This window comes from Sceloporus occidentalis, unplaced genomic scaffold, assembly GCF_023333645.1.
Source record: "Sceloporus occidentalis isolate IW3139 unplaced genomic scaffold, rSceOcc1.0.p SCAF_1, whole genome shotgun sequence".
Classification (NCBI taxonomy): Eukaryota; Metazoa; Chordata; class Lepidosauria; order Squamata; family Phrynosomatidae; genus Sceloporus; species Sceloporus occidentalis.
Window position 1 is genome coordinate 153892212 of NW_028316981.1, and position 21505 is coordinate 153913716.

A 21505-nucleotide genomic window follows, 5' to 3' on the forward strand; every position below is an offset into this window, starting at 1 on the left:
GCAGCCTGGGAAACACAGACCTGACAGATGCAGGCCTGTGACAAGGCCTGGAAAAGTGAATGCCCTCAGCTCCAATAGACCAGTTGATTGACTTTTAAAATAACTCCTTTTTTCACAGTTCTCCTTGGCTGAGCACAAATTGCTGTCTTGAACTTTTAATGGGACAAAATAGCTGCCAATGAAAGTCTAAATGACACAGACTTTGAAAGCATACAATAACCACATCATGACATGTTTTTAAGTGATGTATTATTTAATAAGTAGCAGCCTCTTAATTCAAAATAAAGGAGAAAGGGAGGTGATGAACTGGGGTGGTGGAAGCCATGGAAATCCTCTGTGTATGTGTGTGTACATGTCCCCGTCCACATAAATCAGGGGTAGGAATTATATGACCCTCCCGATGTTGTACATCCACATAAAGCAGGGATAGGAATTAAGCAGCCCTCCAGATTTTGGGCTGCAACTCCCAGCTGCCCTAACCAGCTTACTCATGTTGTGAAATGTTGGGAGGTGCGGTACAGTATCTAGAAAGGCAAATGATTCCACCAGCATGGCAATAAGCACAGTTTGAATACATTATTCATGATTCACTGAAATATCAAACTGTAACTGCAGTCATGTCAGTAGTGAGATCTCTGGATGAAGACTGGTACTTTTTAAAATCATCTAACAAACTAACCAACTGTGGTTAGTGGAAAAATCAGTACTGATGAAACTACAACATGGTGAGGTAAAATGTATGTGGGTAGAATGACACCCAGGCAGAAGCAGCACACAATCTCAAAATACACTCTCAATGGATCAAATCCACATGAGGCCTTTTGTGGCATTCATGGGATCTGGATCAAAGACTTTCCCATTCACAGTTCAACTGTACATTTCTGTCCTAAGCATGGTTTTATTCTCTGCTACATCCCACTGAATTAAATTACTTTTACAAATTTAGAGGCAACATGTTTATGTTTTCCACAAACATTAGTCCATGATAATGATAATCACAATTTATTGAACTTTCAGTGAATGAGATTTGAGGCACTGTATAACCAGGCAAGGTAGCCTTGGATATATTACATTTGTCACTGTTTGAGATGACAAAAGGCAAGTTACAAATCAAGGAAAACAAAAGCAAGACCCTAGAAAAAATAAGAGCCAATCTTAAAATCACCCACAGATCAATGTTGTTATTTATAATCTGAAATACTGGCATTTGCTGGATATTCTGTAGATTTGCATACATCATTTTAGAGATCACACAGTGGGACCTAGGCATAGCCATTTAAATGTTCATTATTCTATGTAATGTTTCAGTCCAAATATTCCTGCATGCTGAAACCATTTCTGCCAGCATCACTGGTAACCCTGAGACTGCTTTTAACTAATTCTGTATGTGGAAAAGTTTACAAAATGTGTTAATTTCCAACATCCAAACATGGGAATCAGAGAGCATTGTTTTTTAAGCAAAGGGTTTCACCAGGTCAGAAAAAACCTTCAGCTCATACAGTGGTGTGCTTCTAAGTCAGAGAACCACTGACTTCAAAAGCAAACCAAGTCATGAAGCTTGGCTCACTTCCAGTGAAACAAATGCTTTATACTCACAATCAATTATTCCACAACCTTGCCATGAGGTACAGTGATTTTTTTTTCTTATGAGAGCTATTCATGTATAACTGTAAGACAATTGTATAACTGCAAGATTATAACTCTACAAATATAACTATATTGATCAGAAACATCTATCACAATCATAGCACAAAGACTCTTGGATGCCAGCAAAGTCACCACAGTGAACACATCCCAAATCCAACAACCTTTTGATAAAAGAGACTGGATCCACTATTCCTTTTATCTTCTAGGATTTGTTTTAGCACACAAAAAGTGTACCTAAATCCCAATGATCATTTGTAAGAAGAAAGGTTAAAGAGACTCCTTTTGAGCAAAAGTGCTCACAAAAGCACTTCTTCAGAACAACCAGCAGGAAACAGAGAACAACAATAATCCTTCTTCATGAAGGAAAACATTCTCAGATCCTACAATAAATATTTCAAGGCTTTTCACAGGGGTTATAGGACCCTGTAGCTCTTGAACATCAAGGACATATTTGCTGTATAGAGCAAGAACCTATCCAGTCTTCATCTCAATCATTTTGCTTTAAACTCTGCTCAGTTTCAGCTCAGTCCTGATCTTGCTGCTGCTTTCCTAAACTAGCTATGCAGTAATTCTGAGATGTCTTTCTATTATTCTTTGCCCAGATTTACTGAATTTTGCTATGCTCCCCAGACTGTTTCCCAAGGTCTTGGCAACCTGAGCCTTAGATTTCAGAAATATTGATAAGTCATTTAATGAACAAACACAGGCATCTTGAGGTGTACCATTTCAGCTTTTGGACAGAAATTCTTACCCCGATGGGATCCTAAGACTGAGTTAAGGCCAAGAAGGAACCCATGACTTATTTTTTTACTTTTAACACACAAGCCAACTTACAACAACCATGCTGTCCTCTATACTACCCAATTCATTTTACCTTTCTTGTATGTGTGTGTGCACATGCACACACTTTCCTCTACTTTGAGATTCTTGAAAAGGGCAGCACATATCGGTCAAGCATCCTTTCTGTTCCCTATGTGCTGGTCCAAGAATGGGAAGACAGTATTGTTTCCTACTAGTCCACAGCCCAAGGCATATATACATTGATATAACCTTGGCAGTGCATCTAATTTGTTTTTCCTCTTTAATGGGAGGAAAGCAACAAAGTTGTACACAATTGTTGAGGATGCACAATCATTACACTCATGCTGTATCCAGTTCCAAAGGGAGGGGGAATCACAGTTCCAAGAAAGCTAAAACAAAGTTGTCCAAGAGACCACAGCCTATCAGTTTCCTATGCTCCTCAGAAGGCTGACCACTATTTTAGTGATAAAAATACACTTCATACATTAAAGTTGAAATGCCAGCTGGGAAGGATAGCTTAGAAACATGATTAGCTTTGCAACACTGACAGGTTTTTCACACTCCTTGCAAATCAACCAAGTGATTTTTAAGTATCTCTTCAAAGCCAAATGCTAGAGAAGACTACACTTTGAGACCTGTACATGGCAAACGAAAGGGATCTAATCACTTCCAACAAAGGTTGGAGCAAAGCTCCAATGCTGTCCTAAAGTTTTATGCTTCAGGGCTAACCTGTAAAATTCCACATTCCTATTCACTGCATCCTCCTGGTATTCATAATATTGTGAAGAACCATAGCAGAGGCACAAAGCTCTACAAAGTTCTTCAAATACAAAGAGAACAAAGTTTCTCTCTCAAGCAGCCACACAGATGAGTACACTTAAAATGGACTGGTTATGGTGGTGGGTTTCGATATCCAAAATATATTTTGACATCAGATTCCCTGTAATTACACATGAATTAATCAAAACCCTCAATAGCTCCAGTTTCTTAAATATGCAGGACTATGAAGCACTGCATTAAGCTAAGAGAAGACTTATGCGATATGAGAAGAGGGACTTCTCTACCTCTTAAGAGGTTAAGAGGAAAATCCCTTCAAAGCATTTGAGGACTTTGTCACACCATGGAGGTTTCAGAATTCCAAGTGTTACTTTCAAAGTGTTCCATTACTGCTAAGTAGTGCTGTGAAATAGAAGATATAATATTTTATCTCTTCTCTTTCACATGGATCCCCTTGCCTGATATTCACTTCCCAATGGAAAGAACTGTCAATGGTGCAGCATAGACAACAGCTGAATCACAACAGTGTTCAGTACAAGGAAAGCCCCACCACTTTCATGACCCAGCTCTGGTTTCATTGATCAAGATACAACTCCCTTCCATTGATCCATACAAGTGAGAGAGGAGGTGAACGAATGACTGTACAGCTGGCCCTTGGGATTCACGAGGGATCCATTCAAGAGCCCTGCGGATAACAAAACCTGTGATGCTCACGTTTTGTTGTCCCCAGTGGTGGTGCATGCATGTAGCCATACTGTGAGACTTCAGCTTAAGTCCAGTTGTCTGTAATGCCACTATAGCCACATGCATATGCCACCACTGGGGACAATGGGGACTGTCCCTAATGGCAGCATGGCCACATGCATGCCCTGCCATTGGAGAAAACACAGGCTTGTGCCAAAGAAACAGAGATCACCACCCTGTCCTTCTGACTGTGCATTAAGGAAGAAATAGGGGAATCTTCTGCTTGACTTGCCTTTACCTGTCCTTTCCCAGGAGTGACTAAGAGGATACAGTAAGCCATATGCCCACTGACTTCCCTCCACCAAGAATTTCACAAGCAATTTGAAACATTCAAAAAGCAAACCCAAAATTTCAGAATATATAACTTTGCACTGAATTAAACAATAAAGCTATATAAAGAATTGGGCTCCAATACAGACACGGGTGTTAACATAAGGATGCCAATGTGAGCTGGAAAGGGTGGTGTGCCTGGCCCTTCACGTCAATTGACTGATTGAGATGGTGGTTCCACTGGAGAAGATCCAGAAGGCTGGGTAGAGGGCCTCTGTGAACTGTGCCTGGTACTTGTAGAGGAGGGTCATTTTCTCAGCGACCCCAAAGAAAATCACAAAGCCACCCTCATAATTCAGTAGAATGCCAATCTTCTGCACCTTGGTGTTGGGCAGGCACTCCTCGATGTCATTGTGCCATGCAGAGATCCGGGCATTGAACCATTCAATGCACCACGAGCTGCTATTGCGCCCTAAGCGGCTGTCAACTCCTTGCCTGGGCATGCTCCCATAGCAGACGCCAATTCCACAGAAGTTGTTGTGCTCTATCTCGACTTCCCAGTAATGGATGCCCCTCTTGACACACTGGAAGGCTACCACTTGGGAGCAGTACGTGAAGCGCTGAGGGTGGTGGCTGTAGTTCTGGGGGATATCCGACACAGACATTTTGGTGTTTCTCTCCGATAAACTCACTTTCTTATGGGCCGTGTTGTAATCCAAAGTGAATTTTGTAGCAACTGCGAAAAAATAAATTCTGATTCTAGGCAATGTGAAGTGTACAACCCAGATTTTCAACTACAGAGCTTCACTGAATGACCCCAGGGTTGTGGAATGGAAAGGAAGAAAAATCTTCTCTCTACATGCTTTCTCCAAAGCATTCATAATGTTCTAAACCCCCATCCTGTTCATGCCACCTCTATGCACATTTGTTTGGTAACTAAAAAGCCCCAACTACTGTAACTAGCTCCCTGATAATTTTCCCAGCCAGTTACTGTCAGCTCAGAACCATGTGGTAACCGTAAGTAACCAATGCACATGATAGCCATACATATATATGCACATATGTACTGATCTCACCATGTACATTGGCTGCTTATACAGAACCTCATTTGCCACTTTATTTCCTATTCATCCCCCTGAAGAGAATATTTTGGACTCCTTTGCAATCCTCTTTTTTACTCTCTTAATAATTTGGTAGCAGCAAACCTGGCCAAACTGCTGGTGACCCAAACTTCAAGTGGTCCCTTGGTATCTGCTGGGGTTTGGACCCCCTGTGGAAATATTTTGGAAGGGTGAATCCATGGATGTAGACTCCATGGATAGGAGTGCTAACTGAGCAACAGTCCCACTATCTGGGGATGCCACTTCTTTGGTCTCACCACTGTAAAAATTCTCCATTTACTCTTCCTCTCTGCTTCCTATTCTTTCAATTGTTACTGATTAGTAAGAGCACCTGCCTTCTTTTTCCCATAGTACTTTAGTTTAAACAGTGGTTTTGTCAAAAGCTTTAGGAAAGCCCAAATACATAACATCTATAGGATCCCTACTATCCATAGAATTGTTGACGTTCTAAAACAGAGCTGGCTAACTGTTGCTCTCCAGCTGTTGTTGGACTGTAATTCCCATCATTCCTTGCCATCAAAGCTGATGGTGAGGAATTCTAGAATTTGGAGTCCAACAACACTGGATGCTACATTTTGCTGATACATCTTTTCTCTGTTTTATGATTTTATCCTTAGCAATCTTATCTTTAGCCAGTCTACCTAAAACAGACATTTAGCCAAATGCCCTGTAATTTCCTGGATTGCCTGAACCCTTCTAAAAAGTTGAGGTTACTGTGGTTTGTTCCCCAATCCAGCTGAATATGGAAAAATGTTGGGGAGAGTGGGGTGGGGTCCTGGAAAATGGACTAGATGATTCTGACACTCAGGCACTTACATTCCAAAAGCTCCTCTCTTGATTTATTTAAAAATGTTTCCAGAGTCCCCGAATGAGTCTGTGGCAGAGACCTGCTAGAGCTCCGTTCTCTCTGGCTGGGACTTTGTGCTGTAGGTTAAGGAAGAAAATGGGGGTGAGGGGTAGAGAGATGCATTTGATTCTAGGGAAAATAAAGTATAAATCAAGAAGTGGAAAATACGAGTAGATTTGGATGGATGGCTGAGGAGTATGAGGACAGTGTGCTTTTTTTAAAATAAAAAATCTGCCTGAAAAGTGGATTCAAATCTTTCATTACAGTGCATCCTTGGTATACGCGGGGGATCCGTTCCGGACCCCCCCGCGTATACCAAAATCCGCGTATGCTCAAGTCCCATTGTCCCCAATGGCGGCGCGCTTGCACACGCGTCACCATTGGGGACAACTTCCCTCCCTCCCCTCTCCTCCCCCCAACTCTTTCCATCCCTCCCTCCCTCCCTCCCTCCTTACTTACCTTTTCCTCGCCGGTGCCGCGTCGCTGCTGCTGCCGCCACTGCCTCAGCCGGAGCCGGGGGGAAGGCCAGGTGGGGGTTTTGGAGGCCAAGAAGCCTCCAGCCTGCCACCTGGCCTTTCTGCGGCGGCGGCGGCGGCGGCAGCGGAGCACCAGCGCCAGAGGCCTCTTCGGCCCCCACTCCGCCGCCGCCGCCAGCACCTCTGTGCAAGGGCCGGGTGGTGGGCTGGAGGCCTCTTGGCCTCCAGTCCGCCACTCGGCCCTTGCACAGAGGTGCTGGCGGCACCGGCGGAGTGGGGGCCGAAGAGGCCTCTGGCGCTCGGCCTCCTCCTCCTCCTCTCCACGGCGCCGCCACCGCTGCCAGGAGAAAGGCCGGGTGCTGTTCCTGGAGGACTCCAGGAGCAGCACTCGGCCTCTCCCCTGGCAGCGATGGCAGCGGAGAGGGGGCCTCTGGCGCTGGTCCTCCAGCGCCAGAGGCCTCCCCTCCGCGGCTACTGCCAGGGGAAAGGCCTGGTGCTGCTCCTGGAGGCCTCCAGGAACAGCACCCGGCCTTTCTCCTGGCAGCGGTGGCGGTGCCGTGGAGAGGAGGAGGCCAAGCGCCAGAGGCCTCTTCGGCCCCCTCTCCGCCGCCGGCGCCTGCACCTCGATGCAGGGGCCGAGTGGCGGACTGAAGGCCAAGAGGCCTCCAGCCCACCACCCGGCCCTTGCATAGAGGTGCTGGCGGCGGCGGCGGAGTGGGGGCCGAAGAGGCCTCTGGCGCTGGTGCTCCGCTGCCGCCGCCGCAGAAGGGCCGGGTGGCAGACTGGAGGCTTCTCGGCCTCCAAAACCCCCACCCGGCCTTCCCCCTGGCTCCGGCTGAGGTGGCGGCAGCAGCAGCAGCGACGCGGCACCGGCGAGGAAAAGGTAAGTAAGGAGGGAGGGAGGGAAGGAAAGAGTTGGGGGGAGGAGAGGGAAGTTGTCCTCAATGGCGGCGCACGTACACGCACGCCGCCTTTGGGGACAACTTCCGGATTTGCCATGCGCGTATGCTCAAATCCGCGTATAAGGAGGACCGACTGTACATAAGTTGATTTGGCTATCTGCAAATATCTACACAACCCTAGAATCTAGATTGCACACATTATCTTATAGTCTAGACCCAGCCACTTCCATTCAGAAGTATTGCTGCTCAGTTTCAGCAAGGCTCACTCCTCCCCCCAACCACTGGAAGGTATGCACAAAGTGATGAAGACTACATACACTTCCAGCTTTGGAAGACAACAGACCCACCCAAAGGGGGTACTGAATAACATGCACCCATGTTGGGAAACCCCCTCACTCCGGACACAAAAACTTGAGCCCTGTGCTCAGAAACATCTCTGAAGAAAGAAACGCTTTCTCCATTTCTATCCTGTGGCCACTGCTGACCTAATGAGGTAGCAGGCAGGAGGGAGAAAGAGGGGTTTTAATAATTATTATTCAACTTGAGCCTCCAAAACTTCTAGAAGCTAAAAGCACCTAACAAGCAAGACTCAAGTGAGGGGCATGATGGCAGTGATACCTTACAAGTCAGATGTTAATTCTTGTCTATTGTTTAAAACTAAATAAATTGGGGGATTTAATTGGAAGATAGAATATCAAGAAAATAACTAAACCCCAGATGCAAAGAAGTTACCTTATTTGCCTATATCAGTATGCAAATATGCATTTTTGATCAAACAAACACACTCTCCAAATGTTCATGCCTGCTTCACTTCACCACTTATAATGCTCCCTCTGGTGGTTTGCCCAAGTCAAACCTGATGTGGTTCACAACCCACAAATGAAGTGGGAAGTAAAAATATTCCCTGATATTCTCAGAAAATAAGCAATAAAGATAGGTTAACTGTTCCTCAGATTTCATCATATGGGTCATTAGGAAGGATGGGAAAGTATCACCTTCATAGGATTAAACTTACAGCGTTTATCAGGTCTGCTTCTCCGCTCTGGAAAAAAGGAAAGAAATAGTATCTGATTTAGTTGCTGGGGAACAGAATGCAATATTTTAAAAGGGATTCCTCAACATATGAAAAGAAAGGGTCAACCATGATTAAAGGTGAAAGACCCCTGGCAACATCCACTGAAACTTTTAACTAGCAAAGTGGTTTTGCATGGTGGAAAGAAGTAGAAGTGGAAATATAGGAAACATTTTTAACAAATACAGACAGAAGGAAAATGTAACAACCACAGCAACACCCAGCAGATAGAGGAGCAAAATCTTTGCATTACATTTTACCAACATAAAAATAATCTAAGAACAGCTTCAACTATATCAGCAATCACTCATTTTATGTAATAATTTCTTCCATAAAAGGAAAGAAACTCTGTCTCATATAGCATGTTCTTCAATTGCATCATGAAATCATGGCAAGGAAAGGGCTCCTAATCAGTCTGCACAAACCTTGCTGGTACAGTCTGTTTTGTATCTAGGTATGCTTTCTCTGGCTTTCTTTGAAATCTTCCTTTCAATCATTGGCTGAGTAAGGTTATAGCACTCATTTCTGAATGCTTTGTAAGGTCAAATACAGGGCATAAGCCAGATGAGTAGCAGACTCATAAGGATGACTACGTATGAAGAGGTGATGTGGCTGCCACCACCACCTTTTGAGTTTTATGATCACACTGGAAATGTTAATGGGGCCCCATTCACACTATGAAAATAATCTAGAATGATTCCAGGTTATTTCCCTGGTATTCACACCCACCCCAAATGCATTCAGTGCACTTTGGAGCTGGGGGGCTACCAAAACCCTCACTTCACCCAGGATATTTCATAATACAGCGCGCCCGTGTCATATGCGGGCACGCCTTACGCGGCTTGAGCATACGCGCTCAAGCCGCGGGGCGTGCACGGGGCGGAAGGGGCGGCACGTCCCATTAAATTGAATGGCCGCATGCGCCCATTGCGCCCCACGCGCCACTGCGCCGCCGTGCACAAGCCCCATTGTTTACAATGGGGCTTGAGCATAGGCGGAATTCGCCTTACGCGGAGGGATCCAGAACGGATCCCTGCATAAGGCGAGGGCCCACTGTAGTTTTTTTTCTGAGTTTTCCTGAAAGATCCATATCAATCTGCAACTTTGTCAGTGTGAATACTCTTCCGAATCGATTCGAGTCACTCTGTGTCATTCAAGGGAATGGAGGCAGCACTATTTTATGCCAAAACGATGGCATGGGTGAATAATACAAAGGTTAAAATGACTCAGAGAGATTCATGAACCCAAAACATAATGGGAACAACGATCCTGATATGCACCAGCGTGGCTATCAGCATCTCCTTGGGACAAAAAACTGAGTGTGAATGCCCCCTGGGTGTATGCTATCAGTTTGTGGAGTACCGGCGGGGGGGGGGGGAGGGGGGGAAGACAAGTTCCTTCCCGGCTGCAAGAATTTAAAATTACCAGAGTGCAAACTCTCAGAAGTCACCAGATGTTCTGGAAGTGGTGGGTGGACAAGGAGTAGAGTGGGGAAGGCAGTCAAATTCATATGGTGTTTTAGGTTAAAATATGGTACCCGTTCCTGCAGTAATTTGTTTAAGCAGACTAAGCATGGGCTGCAGAAAATGGCTGAGGGCACACAGTGGTTCACAAGCCACAAGTTACTCACCTCATCTTTGCTTAACCTGTAGAACTTTTTTATAGCTTGTTTTATCTGCTTTTGTGTTATTTTGATATTGTCTAAGGGCTAATCAATAAACATTGATTGCTTAACCTATATAGTGGTGGAGATGCACCAATAAGAAGAGCCATGCTAAACCATCACAACAAAGGCTTCTCTCCTCCAGCATTTTTTGTTCTCACAGTGGCAACCGTTTGGAAAGGCCATGAACAGGACATGAGAGTAGCTGCTCCCTTCATCTCCTACTCCTCAGCTACTGATACTCAGGCACACTAAAATGGGAAGGGACAAGCTGGATGACAATATACAATGGACCCTCCACATTTGCTGGGGTTAGGGGCACAGAACCCCTGTGAAAGTGGGAAAACTGCAAATACAAAAAACTGGTGGAAATTCTTTGTTGAAATAAAGAAAGCTATAGAAAGATGGAGTCACCTTTGTCAGCCAGAGAGATAGTTTTTTAAATAGAGGCTTGGAGTTTATAAAAAACTAGAGCAAAGGAATAACGAGTGCATCTTGACCTGGATGGAAGCTGGCACCAGTAAAAAGACATAACATAAACTACTGAGATAGGATACATAGTTGACATTCAGAAGCAAGGTTAGAAGGAGACTCCTGAATTCCTAAAGGAGGGGGTAAGGAGTGATGATGCAGTTTTAATGTATGCATGTATTTCTGTTCTGATTGTAAGAATTCTGTATGTTTAAATTGTAATTAGCCAATGAGGTGTATTGAAGAAGCTTCTTTGTCTTCAATAATATAAAAAGAGCCATTTTGTCTTGTTCGGGGCCTCAGCTTTTTGGAACTTGAATTCCACTGAGTTCAATGTTTTCCTTTGTCGACAATTGGAAATAAACTTATGGATTTTCAATTACTAGGTCCTCTTGCCAATTCTTTTGCTCTGTCAGTCCTAGATTTTTAAGTTTCCTGAAATTTCTGTTACAAAACAATTATTTTTAACTTGAGAGAACATCTCTCTAGGAATCTCTCTGTCTTCCATCGGAACTCTGTGGTCAGCATCTGACATAGAATTATGCTGGAGGACCTACAAATGCCTTGAGAAGTGTTTTCTCTCAGAACTTTTAGGTTATCCAGCACAGCTCTATCGTCAATGTCCAGCAGAATGTCTCTGGAGAAGCTAAAGATTCCTAGAGAGAACATATTAATCAAAATCTACAAATAATCAAATTCGTAAAAGTCAAAGCTGCAAATGTGGAGGGCTGACTGTATAACTCCCTTCTGTTTTTTTTTCTTGTGAGAGAGACATGAGAAAAGCCTTTAGTCTTCTGGTCAAGCACCTTAACACTAAGAATCTTCCTGCCTTCTTTTACAGCTCAGTAGCACCACTACTTGTGCAAACTGTCCTCAGCCCTCACTGGTTGCAATAGCAGCAGCAGCAGCAGCAGCCTCCTCTATAGCTGTCCCCATTGAAGAATTTGATGGAACACTATCTCTTTTTGGAGCATCTTTGAAAAAGACAATGACACTCACAAACAACATAACCACAGGAGTAGGATTTAACAAAGAAGTGACCGTGGAAGGGGAAACGCAAGGAATTTTCTTCTTCTACAAAACCAGGTCATACTTGCCATGGTGGAGGGAAAAGTGGCATCTCCTACACTATTCATAAGTATAGTGAGGAAGGAGGGGTTGGATGGGAAGAGCTTTTAAAGTGTGCATCATTTTGTGGGAAATTAGATTGGACGCTAACTGGTCCATCGTGGACCTCTGTTTTGGAATCTGAATAAACTGTCAGTTAAACTCACTGTGATGTTTTCTTGACTCTTCAAATCTTGCTTCATTAATCCTAACAAGAGCTACCCTGATGAATCCAAATGACAGCCTATATAATCAGGGGGTAGAGATTGTGTGGCTTGCATGTGGATCTTTGAGGGGAGTCTAGGGTAGAATGGGAACCCAACTACTTACAATTCTGACACCCAAAAAAGAGCTGTATCTGGACTAATTCCCCATATTTTCAGTATAAAAATACTTTTGTGGGGCTGCTAGATGCTGTTTGGGGGGTTCTTTGGCCCCAAATTACCCCACCTCCTATCCCCAAACAGCTCAAAAAGTGATGGAATAGGATGCATTGGCAACTCTCATTACCAAAATCATGGCTACACCTGTGGCTGAGCAGAAAACTGAATAGTGCTCCAGAGTGTGCCCATCCTGATCTAGTCCATTTAATTTTGGAAATAAGCAGGATCAATCAAATGGCAGGTACCATGGTATGCCAAAACTGCAAATCGAATTCTGTCTTTACTGTCACATGAGAACCTGACCAATATGTCCAGAAAAATCAAGGTGTGCTTTTGAGATTGGGGGGGGGGGGGGGGCTATGAATATTTTTGAACAATTGTTGATTGAATCCATGGATATAGACTCTGTTTTATTTGATCACTACATGGTGTACTGTGTGATGCAAGGCCAAACACATAGAATAGTGTGTACTATCAAAAGTTTGCCTGTCCCTCCTGTCTTCTTGCAGAAACAGTTCTCTCTGGCTTCTCAACTTGCTCCAGATCACAAGAGTGCTTTTCTATGAAGATCTACAGTTATTTCAGGTTATCATTGCTTTGGGGAGAGGGTTGTTTTTAAGTTACCTGTAACTATGGGGACATCCAGCAAACACCATCTTCTGCTTGCTACAATGCTCACTTTTCAAGATCAAATTTCAAGAGAAAAAAACCCTCGTATAGGACTCAAATGTTCAGCATGAACTCTGACATTATAAACTAGAGACAAGTAGTCTTCCTTAAATATAAAAATCTAGGCCTTCTACACCCTGAAAAAACAATGGAGGAGGCATAACTGCTAATGATACGTAAATGCTATAGCATCATCTCTGTCAAGCACAGTTTTCAAAGAGAAGCACACTTCCAGAAACTGCAGAAACTATTAGGACAGGGACAGCATGACAAAAAAATGTTTGCATGTACACCGTAAGAAATTATGTTTTTGTCACAGCACCTTACATTTTAAAGAGAGTTGAAGACATATATGTTACTGTCAAAGAAACAGAAGTCAGGCCACGTGCATTACTTTTTTACTTACTTAATGCAGTGATTGTTTTTGCACACTGTGAGGACTGGGTCTGTAGTTTGGGCTTCCCCTTTGAGGTTCCTGCAAGGAAAGCATAGACAGACAAACAGGCTGATAGGCAGAATATATATATATATATATATATATATATATATATATATATGGGGTGTGTGTGTGTGTGTGTGAATGAACATAACTGACATGATTACATGGTAAGTCCAGGAGCGAAGAGCAAGTAATAAAACAAAGGGTGTACATTTGGTGGTGTCATACACAGATCTGCATATAACATGAAATTGCCTGTTGACAACAGGACTTTGTAGTTGGCTTCAGACCCAGTGGAAACCAGCCTTAAACTTAAGGACCTGGAGCTGAAGTCACTGGGAAAACATAGTGTCACACCTGCTAACAGATAATTTCCTATGGACCAAAAGAAAGCTTTTATACAGCTTCTGTTACAACCCTCACACCCCAAAAAACCCAGAAAACCACTTTGCAGCTTTGAAAACTGACTTGCATGCTTCTGTGGCAGGGATACGGGGCCCTCAATGTGGAGGGATCCACAATGAAGGCTCCAGAGCAGAATCTTGGGACAGAGTATTCAATCTTGCTTGGCACAACTCTGGATCTAACCCATTATGTGTGTAGTAAGGAGCTGATATTTACTTAATTTCTAATTTTCCAAACAAAGTCAGCTGAATAGGATTAGCAATACACATTTCCTTTTCCATAAACAGCAGGCCCGAGGCTGTTCTGGACTCAACATGCATCCTATTTATCTATACATCTATCTAGACAGTCAACCTACACCCAACCACTGAGATAAATGAAAACTGAACTTTGTCATGAAAAGTAAGAACAGTAACTTACAAAGGAGACAGAGAATGGAAGGAGGAGTAAAATGCTTGGACAAAGGCATGGCAGAAAAAAAAGCTAAATGTGAAGCAATCTAGTAAGTGGCAGCCAAATCATACATGCACACACAAAGAACTAGGACTGAACTGTTACCAGATCTATGTAGTACATATTTCTACACATAGAAATGCCCTGTTGGGCCAGGATAAATGCTACATTGTACAGCCCTGTGCCCTAGACAACATGGAAAAAAAGTTTTTCCTCATAGATTTGGCCCAACCTCTGCATCCTATCCCTGGAATTATTCTGTTGGACCAGCTACACACCTACAGATTGATAACAAATTGTTGTGCTAGCAGAATAAGCTGTCAAGACCACAGTGCAACAGTGTGAATGCCATTAATCTACCCATTTTACAGATGAAAGACTGAAATATTACCTCTTTACCAAAAGAACCAAGCCTTGCACTCCCAGCCAGAATTCAACTACTGTTCTGAACCTGCAAGCTCAAGCTCAGTGGGGCATGCCTCTCCAGTCATGATCCTTTGGGACATCCACATAAAGCCCATATAGTCTGCCAACACTCATTCCAATTTTTTGAACTGAAGCTAGTATAATATGTGTGCATGTATACATTGCTAAAATAAATATAAATATAAGGTGCATTCCTTAAATAAATATATCACCTTCTGTTTTCTTCTCTTCAGGCGGAGTCAAATATTGTTTCACAGTTTCCTTCAGGCCAAAGGCTTTCTGATAAACAGTATGTATCAACTTTTGATCCAAATCTATTTTGGGAATGAATACATCTTTGACTTGTATCTGCCCCAATTTTGCCGATTTCTATGGAGGGAAAAAGTATTCATGAAGTCTAGTTCTTTCTAGCTTATCAGTCACAGAATGCTACTATCCATCTGCAATATGACAGCTAGAGTAACTTTAAGCACGAATGGGCCTTTTCTTCTCTAAATGAAAACACTCGCACACAGAGGACAGTGGGAGAACAGCTCACCTGTTGGGACAGCTAAGCTATAGTGAACATTTTATACACACCAGGAAATAAGTCAAAATTAATTCAGCTCTGTTTTAAGATTGGACTGCACAGGTCACTTTATATAGGTCATTTTCCCTAAACACATACACATTACAGCGGGGGAAGAAAACCATAAATGCTAGTACCAAATGTCATGTTTGAACCTTCCATCCTTTCCTTTTGCAGCATATTCTCACTTAAAATTAGTTATGTGGGTCACATTTGAGAGTGTTGGGCTATAACATGAGAGATTCAGCTTCTGGATCCAGTTGTGATCCACAAAACCCATTGAGCGACATTGACCCATTCTCTCTCTCTCTCTCTCTTTCTCAGCATGATTTAACTTATAGGCAGACAGAATCACTGTATTTTTCCATCCACTAAAGAGGTCAGCTGGTATGAAACAACTGGTAGTTTTATTGAGGAAGCAACTCTGTAAACAGAGGGGAAGGACCTGAGAGAGCCTTTAGGCTGCCTGTTCAGAAGTTAAAGGAGTTCCATGAAGCTGACAATTACCCTTAAGAAAGCGATATCATCATCTTCTGACAAGACCATTTCAATTTGGTCTCTCTCGCCTTGGATTTCATTTTTCTTCTTGCCAAGGACTTTAGAGACAAAATCATATTTATCTAGGACTCTTTTCTCTTCTGCGAGGACCTTCTTCACACATTCCCTTTCTTCTTCATGAATTAAAGCTATCATTTCCAGGAATTCAGATTTCAGCAAATCCAATTTCTGTGAGGCTATATCCTGGAGAGACAAAAGGTTGTATGGAAGTCAAGTTTAGACTGGCTGACAGGGTCAAAAAGTGACTCCCTCTCTGATTTCTACTGATACAGTTTGATCTCAAATATCAAGACAATTCAAATCATCGTTGGAAGATGAATACTAAACAGACTTTTCCAGACTGAACAAAGAGTAATGTACAATTCATATACATATACATTCTATGTAAAATAGTGAATTCAGTGTGTCAGTCTTATTGATGTGAAAACTGAAACAACTCTTCTTTACTTAAAATAGGTATATCCTACCTTGTACCACAAGATCTCAGGCTGGCATAGAAATACAATCAATTTTAAATTATTTGAAAAAGCCATAAATAAGATAGTGAGCCACTCATGTACACAAAACCTGGTACAGTAAAAAAATAAAAATGTAACTCCCATCCCCAACAAAAGTGGACAAGAAGAATTGTATACTTCCTGGTCATGATTAAGAAGCTGAGCCCTTCCTCCAGTCCATCTGCCTTGGTCCAGGCCTCAGAGGAAGAGAAGAGCTGCTGGACCTGATCCCCTTCCCCACCACCATTCCCTTCTCCTTTTGTGTCGTGTCTTTTTAGATTGTGAGCCTGAAGAAAGGGAATCGTCTTATTAAAAATAATAATAATTGTAAGCCGCTGAAAGCCTTTAGGGCTGAAGGGCAGGGTATAAATACTGTAAATAAATAAATGTGGAATGTGTTCACTAAGAATTAAGAAGAAACTGGAGGTGGGTTTGGGGAGAAAGGAGCATTCCTCTCATGGGGCAGGGATAAACCACAACAATTATTTGCAGTCTTGCATATCCCACTTGCGGATATAAAATAAAGAATTCCTTTACCCTGTCGTCTTGTCACATTATAATGTCATGTCACTAAGGAAACAGAAAATAACTGTATCAACATGAATGGACTGAAGGTATTGAAGACTACTGTTGTGCCTCATAAAGCCAAATGACTAATCAGATAAAAACAAAAATGTAGTCTTTTCAAGAGCAATTGGCCACATCTACTTTTAGGTGTAACATTTTTAAAAAAATAAATGTGAATGTGAATGGCCTTTATTAAAACAGCCTAAACTTAATTTGCATATACAAAGGCACCTTCTAAATGAAATATAATTGGACCAACTAAGGGGCAAAACAGACCACCCTGATAAAGTGGCTTTGCACTGCCTCTGGGAGCACTGGATCAGGCCCATGGCAATAGCACGCTGTTGGCCAAATCCAGCACTTCGTTGGCCCAAAAAGGGCTACTCTTTCTGAAAGCAGTGAAAAGTTGTCCTGGCTGGAGTGGCTTTTCGCTGATTCTTTGGCACAACATGTCTAAATGCTGCACTGAAGAAGGGGCATCTAGTCAGGCAGGCAGCGTGACACTGGTGTCCGGGCATCATCGGGGTGTGCAGCGTGTGGGCGCCACCACCCCCTGCCCCAAGGCTGGTGTTAAATGCTGATCTGTTTAGCCCCTAACTCTTCCAAATGAAGTTACATTATTAGCACAGGAAGAATTCTTCCCCTGTTTACATTACATTGCAGTCAGTTTCTAGAAGGTGATTTGAAATTAGTCTTAAGAATGGCATTTTCTAAGAATGATAAGAGGGTCAGTTTCTGGATGGCTACTATGGAATTGTTTTGCTAAACACAAAAACCAGATAGACTACATAACTGGAAGTAGAAGATGATGAAGCTCTATCCTTGTTTCCAAAACCAGACCATGAACTGCTCATAACAAAAATCAGAGTTAAGATGAAGGCACTAATTTCACATGTCAGCAAAATAATGCTCAAAATTCTGCAGCATAGAATATATGCTATATGTGGAGAGAGAAATTCCAGAGGAAAAGAAAGGAACACTAGGGAATACATTGCAAATATATGTTGGCTAATGGAGTGCACCAAAGAATTAAAAAAAAAAAAGAATCAGCATGTGTTTTATAGACTACAGCAAAGCATTTGACTGTATAGATCACAAAAAGCTATGGAACGCACTCAAAGATGTGGGGATGCCACTACATCTGATAGTCCTGAGGAATCTGTATCAAGGACAAGAGGCCACTGTCAGAACAGAATTTGGGGAAACACAAGTGGTTCTCAATAGGCAAAGGGATCAGGCAAGGATGCATCCTATCACCTTACTTGTTTAATTTATATGCTGGAAAAATCCTAAGAAGAGCAGAACTGGAATCAGAAAAAGGAGGAGTTAAGACAAGAAGAAGCAATATTAACAACCTAAGATATGCAGACAACACTATAATATTAGTAGAAGACATCCAGGAATTGGAACAGTTAATAAGGAAGGTCAAAGATGAAAGTGCAAAGGCAGGTGTGAACATAAAGAAAACAAAAATAATGATCATAGAAGAAATAGACAAATTCAGCCCAGACAATGAGGAAATTGAAACAGTCAAAGATTCTCATATCTAGGATCAAACATTGACCAGAATGGAGACTGTAGTCAAGAATAAGAATAAGATTAGAAATGAGAAGGGCAGCTATGAAAGAACTGGAGAAAGCTCTGACGAACAAAGACATACAACTCTCTGGCTGAGAGTAGCAACTGGATGTTGGCCAGAGTAAACTTCAGACAAACAGTAAAAATTAAAGAATAAAGTTCAGCAGGACAGATACAATCTATAGTCAGCTAACAAATATGTGAGGTTAAAGCCAAATGATAAGAAATCATTGCCTCTGTAGAGAAGGCATTCAACAAACAGGCTCCCACAATCAAGAGAGCCTTCTCTCCCTCTTCCACAAACAGGGCAACCATGCTTGAGAAAGATGTCTCTCTCTCTCTGTTTTCAGATGTCTGGGTGCCACAAGGTTGGACATCCACATGGCATTGAATGCCATCTTTCAGCTACCCAGGTCCCAACCCAATCCATTTAGAACTGCTCTCAGAAAAATATAATCATTTTTTTTTCACAAACATGGGAGGGAGTTGTTTCTTACACTGGTTTTTTTCTGCAACACTTGTACTTGGTCCAAAGACTGCAAAGCTTTTTCATTTAGCGCATCTAGTTCTGTCAATCTTTTCTTCAGCTGCAACTGTAACAAAAGAGAAGAAAGTTCCACATTTAAAACTCAGACCAGCCATTTCCATTCCTGCAGAGGTATTACTTTCAGGCCCTTTACTTTGCAAATGTGAGTTAACAGAAAATGTTATGCTCCATTTACAAACTAATTTCTGCCTCAGGATTCTGCTTAAAAGGTCACATTTGCAGCTAAAGCTCTTAATTTTTTTAAAAGGGTAGCAAAGGTTATCCTCCCTTGTTTCAGATCGGGTGTGTATCCTGCTTCCTGAGCAATACAAATCACAAGAGAGTGACACTGAATCATAGTCAAATTCATGCACCAGAGAAGCATAAAGTCTAGTCAAATTAAGCTTTCTGTTACATGCCAACACAGTCCTTTTTTCTACTCCACCCCACAATCTATGTGTTTCTCAGTAGATGTGCTGAACTCTCATGGCCACTGGCCAGGCTGGCTGGGGATGATGGGTGTTCCCATCTAATACATCAAGACACTGCTGGGTCCTGGACAAGGAAAAAGGTTGGCATAACATAAAACAGACTTAATACCTGTGGAAGTTCTGTATGCCTTTGCCAGTTGTACACATATAATCTGGCAATACTAGCTGCTCATAGCCTAGTAATGGTCCACTGACTCCCGCCTTAGCTTTCTCCTCTTATACCACTGTTTCCTTCTGATTCTTTGAATCCTTAGCTTTTTGCCCAGGTCCTAGCAGGCAGGATATGAGCCTAAGATCACAGACTGGGATGGTACCCAAAAGACCATTGAGTCCAGTCCTGTTAATGCAGGAAATCCACAGGCTAAGATGATGGGGCTATTCCTGGCCATTTCTCAGCTTCATCTGTAGAGGCCAAGAGGCTTCCAATCTCAGCGCTGGATCAGTCTTGTAAATCAGCCCATTTAGGTTACAAGCTGCTTGGTTTCTGAGATGGGCATGGCCTCCTCCTACAACTCGTTTCACTGATCTTATGTTAATGGCTTACAAAGATGCCAAGGTGATCCTGCCTCTTGGCAAGATCTGTTCAGAGGGGGGTTGCCTTTGCCTTCCTCAGAGGCTGAGAGAGTGTGACTTGCCCAAGGTCACTCAGTGGGTTTCATGGCCAATTGAGGAGCTGAATCCTGGTTTCCCAGAGTCCAAGCCCAACACTTAAATCACTACCCCAGGCTGGCTCTTTGCTTTCTGTTTTCACTGTTTTCAACACAAGGCTGTAGGCTACTGAGGGCCAGCCCAAGACCTTAGGCACTCTGGGGCCAAAGGCAAGATGATCCCCAACACACACACCCCTCACTGCCTTTCAAGGAGGCCCTGGGGGTGGGAGGCTGTCCTTGGCCATTCCCAGACAAGGAGGGTCCCAGGGCAGCTGAGGAGGAAGGAAGGAGCCACCCCTGCTCCTTGGGCTGCCTGAGCCCTCTGCCTCTGTCCCTCCATCTAAGGCCAAGGCCCTTGGGGGGTGTCCTCTGTCTCGGGGAGGGGGGTCCCAGGGGGGCAGCAGCCCCTGTGTTCCAGGCCCAGGGCAAAGCAGAGTCAGCAGCAGCAGGAGGCTGAGCCCCTCTGCCAGCCCCAGTCCACTGACCCCCCCTTGGCTCTCTTTAGAGCACCCAATCCCTAGGGAGAGAGAGGCCCCCTGGGCAGCAGCCCTTCCTGGGAGGCCCGGGGAAGGAGGCTCAGGCCCAGAGGAGGAGGAAGAGGGCAGGCAGTCCTGGGGGCTCTCACCTGCTTCTGGGCCTTGGCTTCCGTGTGGGTCCCTGGGCCAGGGCCGTCGGGGCGGGTCGTGGGGCTGGGGAGGGGGTGGTCGGGGGCCTCCTTGGGGTCGGGCCTGGGCCCCTGGGGGCTCTCCTTGGGGCGGGCCACCTGCTGGAGGACCCTGCAGAGGAGGGTGTTGGTGGTGAGGGCGGAGGGCCGGGCGTCGAAGGGGCTCCTGCACTGGGGGCAGCGGAGGGGCGCAGCGGGGGAGGAGGGCGAGGACAAGGAGGACAAGGAGGCCTCCCAAAGGGCCTGGAGGCAGCCCCGGCAGAAGTTGTGGCCGCAGCGGATGGTGACGGGGTTCTGGAGGAGGCTCAGGCAGATGGGGCACTCCAGCTCTTCCTCCAGGAACCCCGACGGCGGCGGCAGCAGCAGCGAAGGAGAGGCAGAGGCAGAGGCAGAAGAAGAAGAAGAAGAAGAAGCCATGCTCTCAGCCCAGCAGCAGGGCTCAGCTCCAGCGGCAGCAGCGGGAAGAAGAAAGGAAGGGGAGGACGAAAGCGAAACTTAAGGACCAGGAGGAGGAGGAGGCGGGAGTTCCCCGAAGTCACGCGGGGAGGCAGGAGGGCAGCCCTGCTCCAGGGCAAACCCAGTCCGCCTCCTCCTCCTCCTCCTCCTCAAAGGCCTGCATTTGGGCGGAAACAGGCGGGGAAGCAAAAAGAAGTGGCCCCAATTTATTATTTTTAAATTAAAATTTTAAAATTTTAATATTTTTAAAATTGAAATTTTTGATTTAAAGAAATTC

The 21505-nt window shown here is 43.9% G+C and overlaps 1 protein-coding gene across 1 annotated transcript; it reads right to left on the reverse strand.

Annotated features, from left to right (window-relative positions):
* Positions 1-986: 986 nt before the first annotated feature.
* On the reverse strand, positions 987-21189 carry LOC149322463 (E3 ubiquitin/ISG15 ligase TRIM25-like). The gene is made up of 8 exons (XM_089527470.1): positions 20734-21189; positions 18939-19034; positions 15749-15982; positions 14886-15042; positions 13357-13425; positions 8601-8627; positions 6177-6284; positions 987-4975 (listed from the first exon to the last, which is right to left on the reverse strand). Exons 1-8 carry the CDS (start codon positions 21187-21189, stop codon positions 4446-4448), a joined length of 1677 nt encoding a protein of 558 aa, XP_089383596.1. The 3' UTR covers positions 987-4445.
* Between the last annotated feature and the right edge of the window lie 316 nt (positions 21190-21505).

Bases quoted from the DNA above. Each gene is read 5' to 3' on its own strand.
- LOC149322463 (XM_089527470.1), bottom strand. From the start codon at position 21,189: ATGGCTTCTTCTTCTTCTTCTTCTTCTGCCTCTGCCTCTGCCTCTCCT. The intron at 8,628-13,356 runs GTAAGTAAAAAA...CCTTTTTTCCAG, and splicing joins AAAAACAATCACTGCATTAA to AGCGGAGAAGCAGACCTGAT. The intron at 6,285-8,600 runs GTAAGTTTAATC...CTTAACCTACAG, and splicing joins AAGCAGACCTGATAAACGCT to CACAAAGTCCCAGCCAGAGA.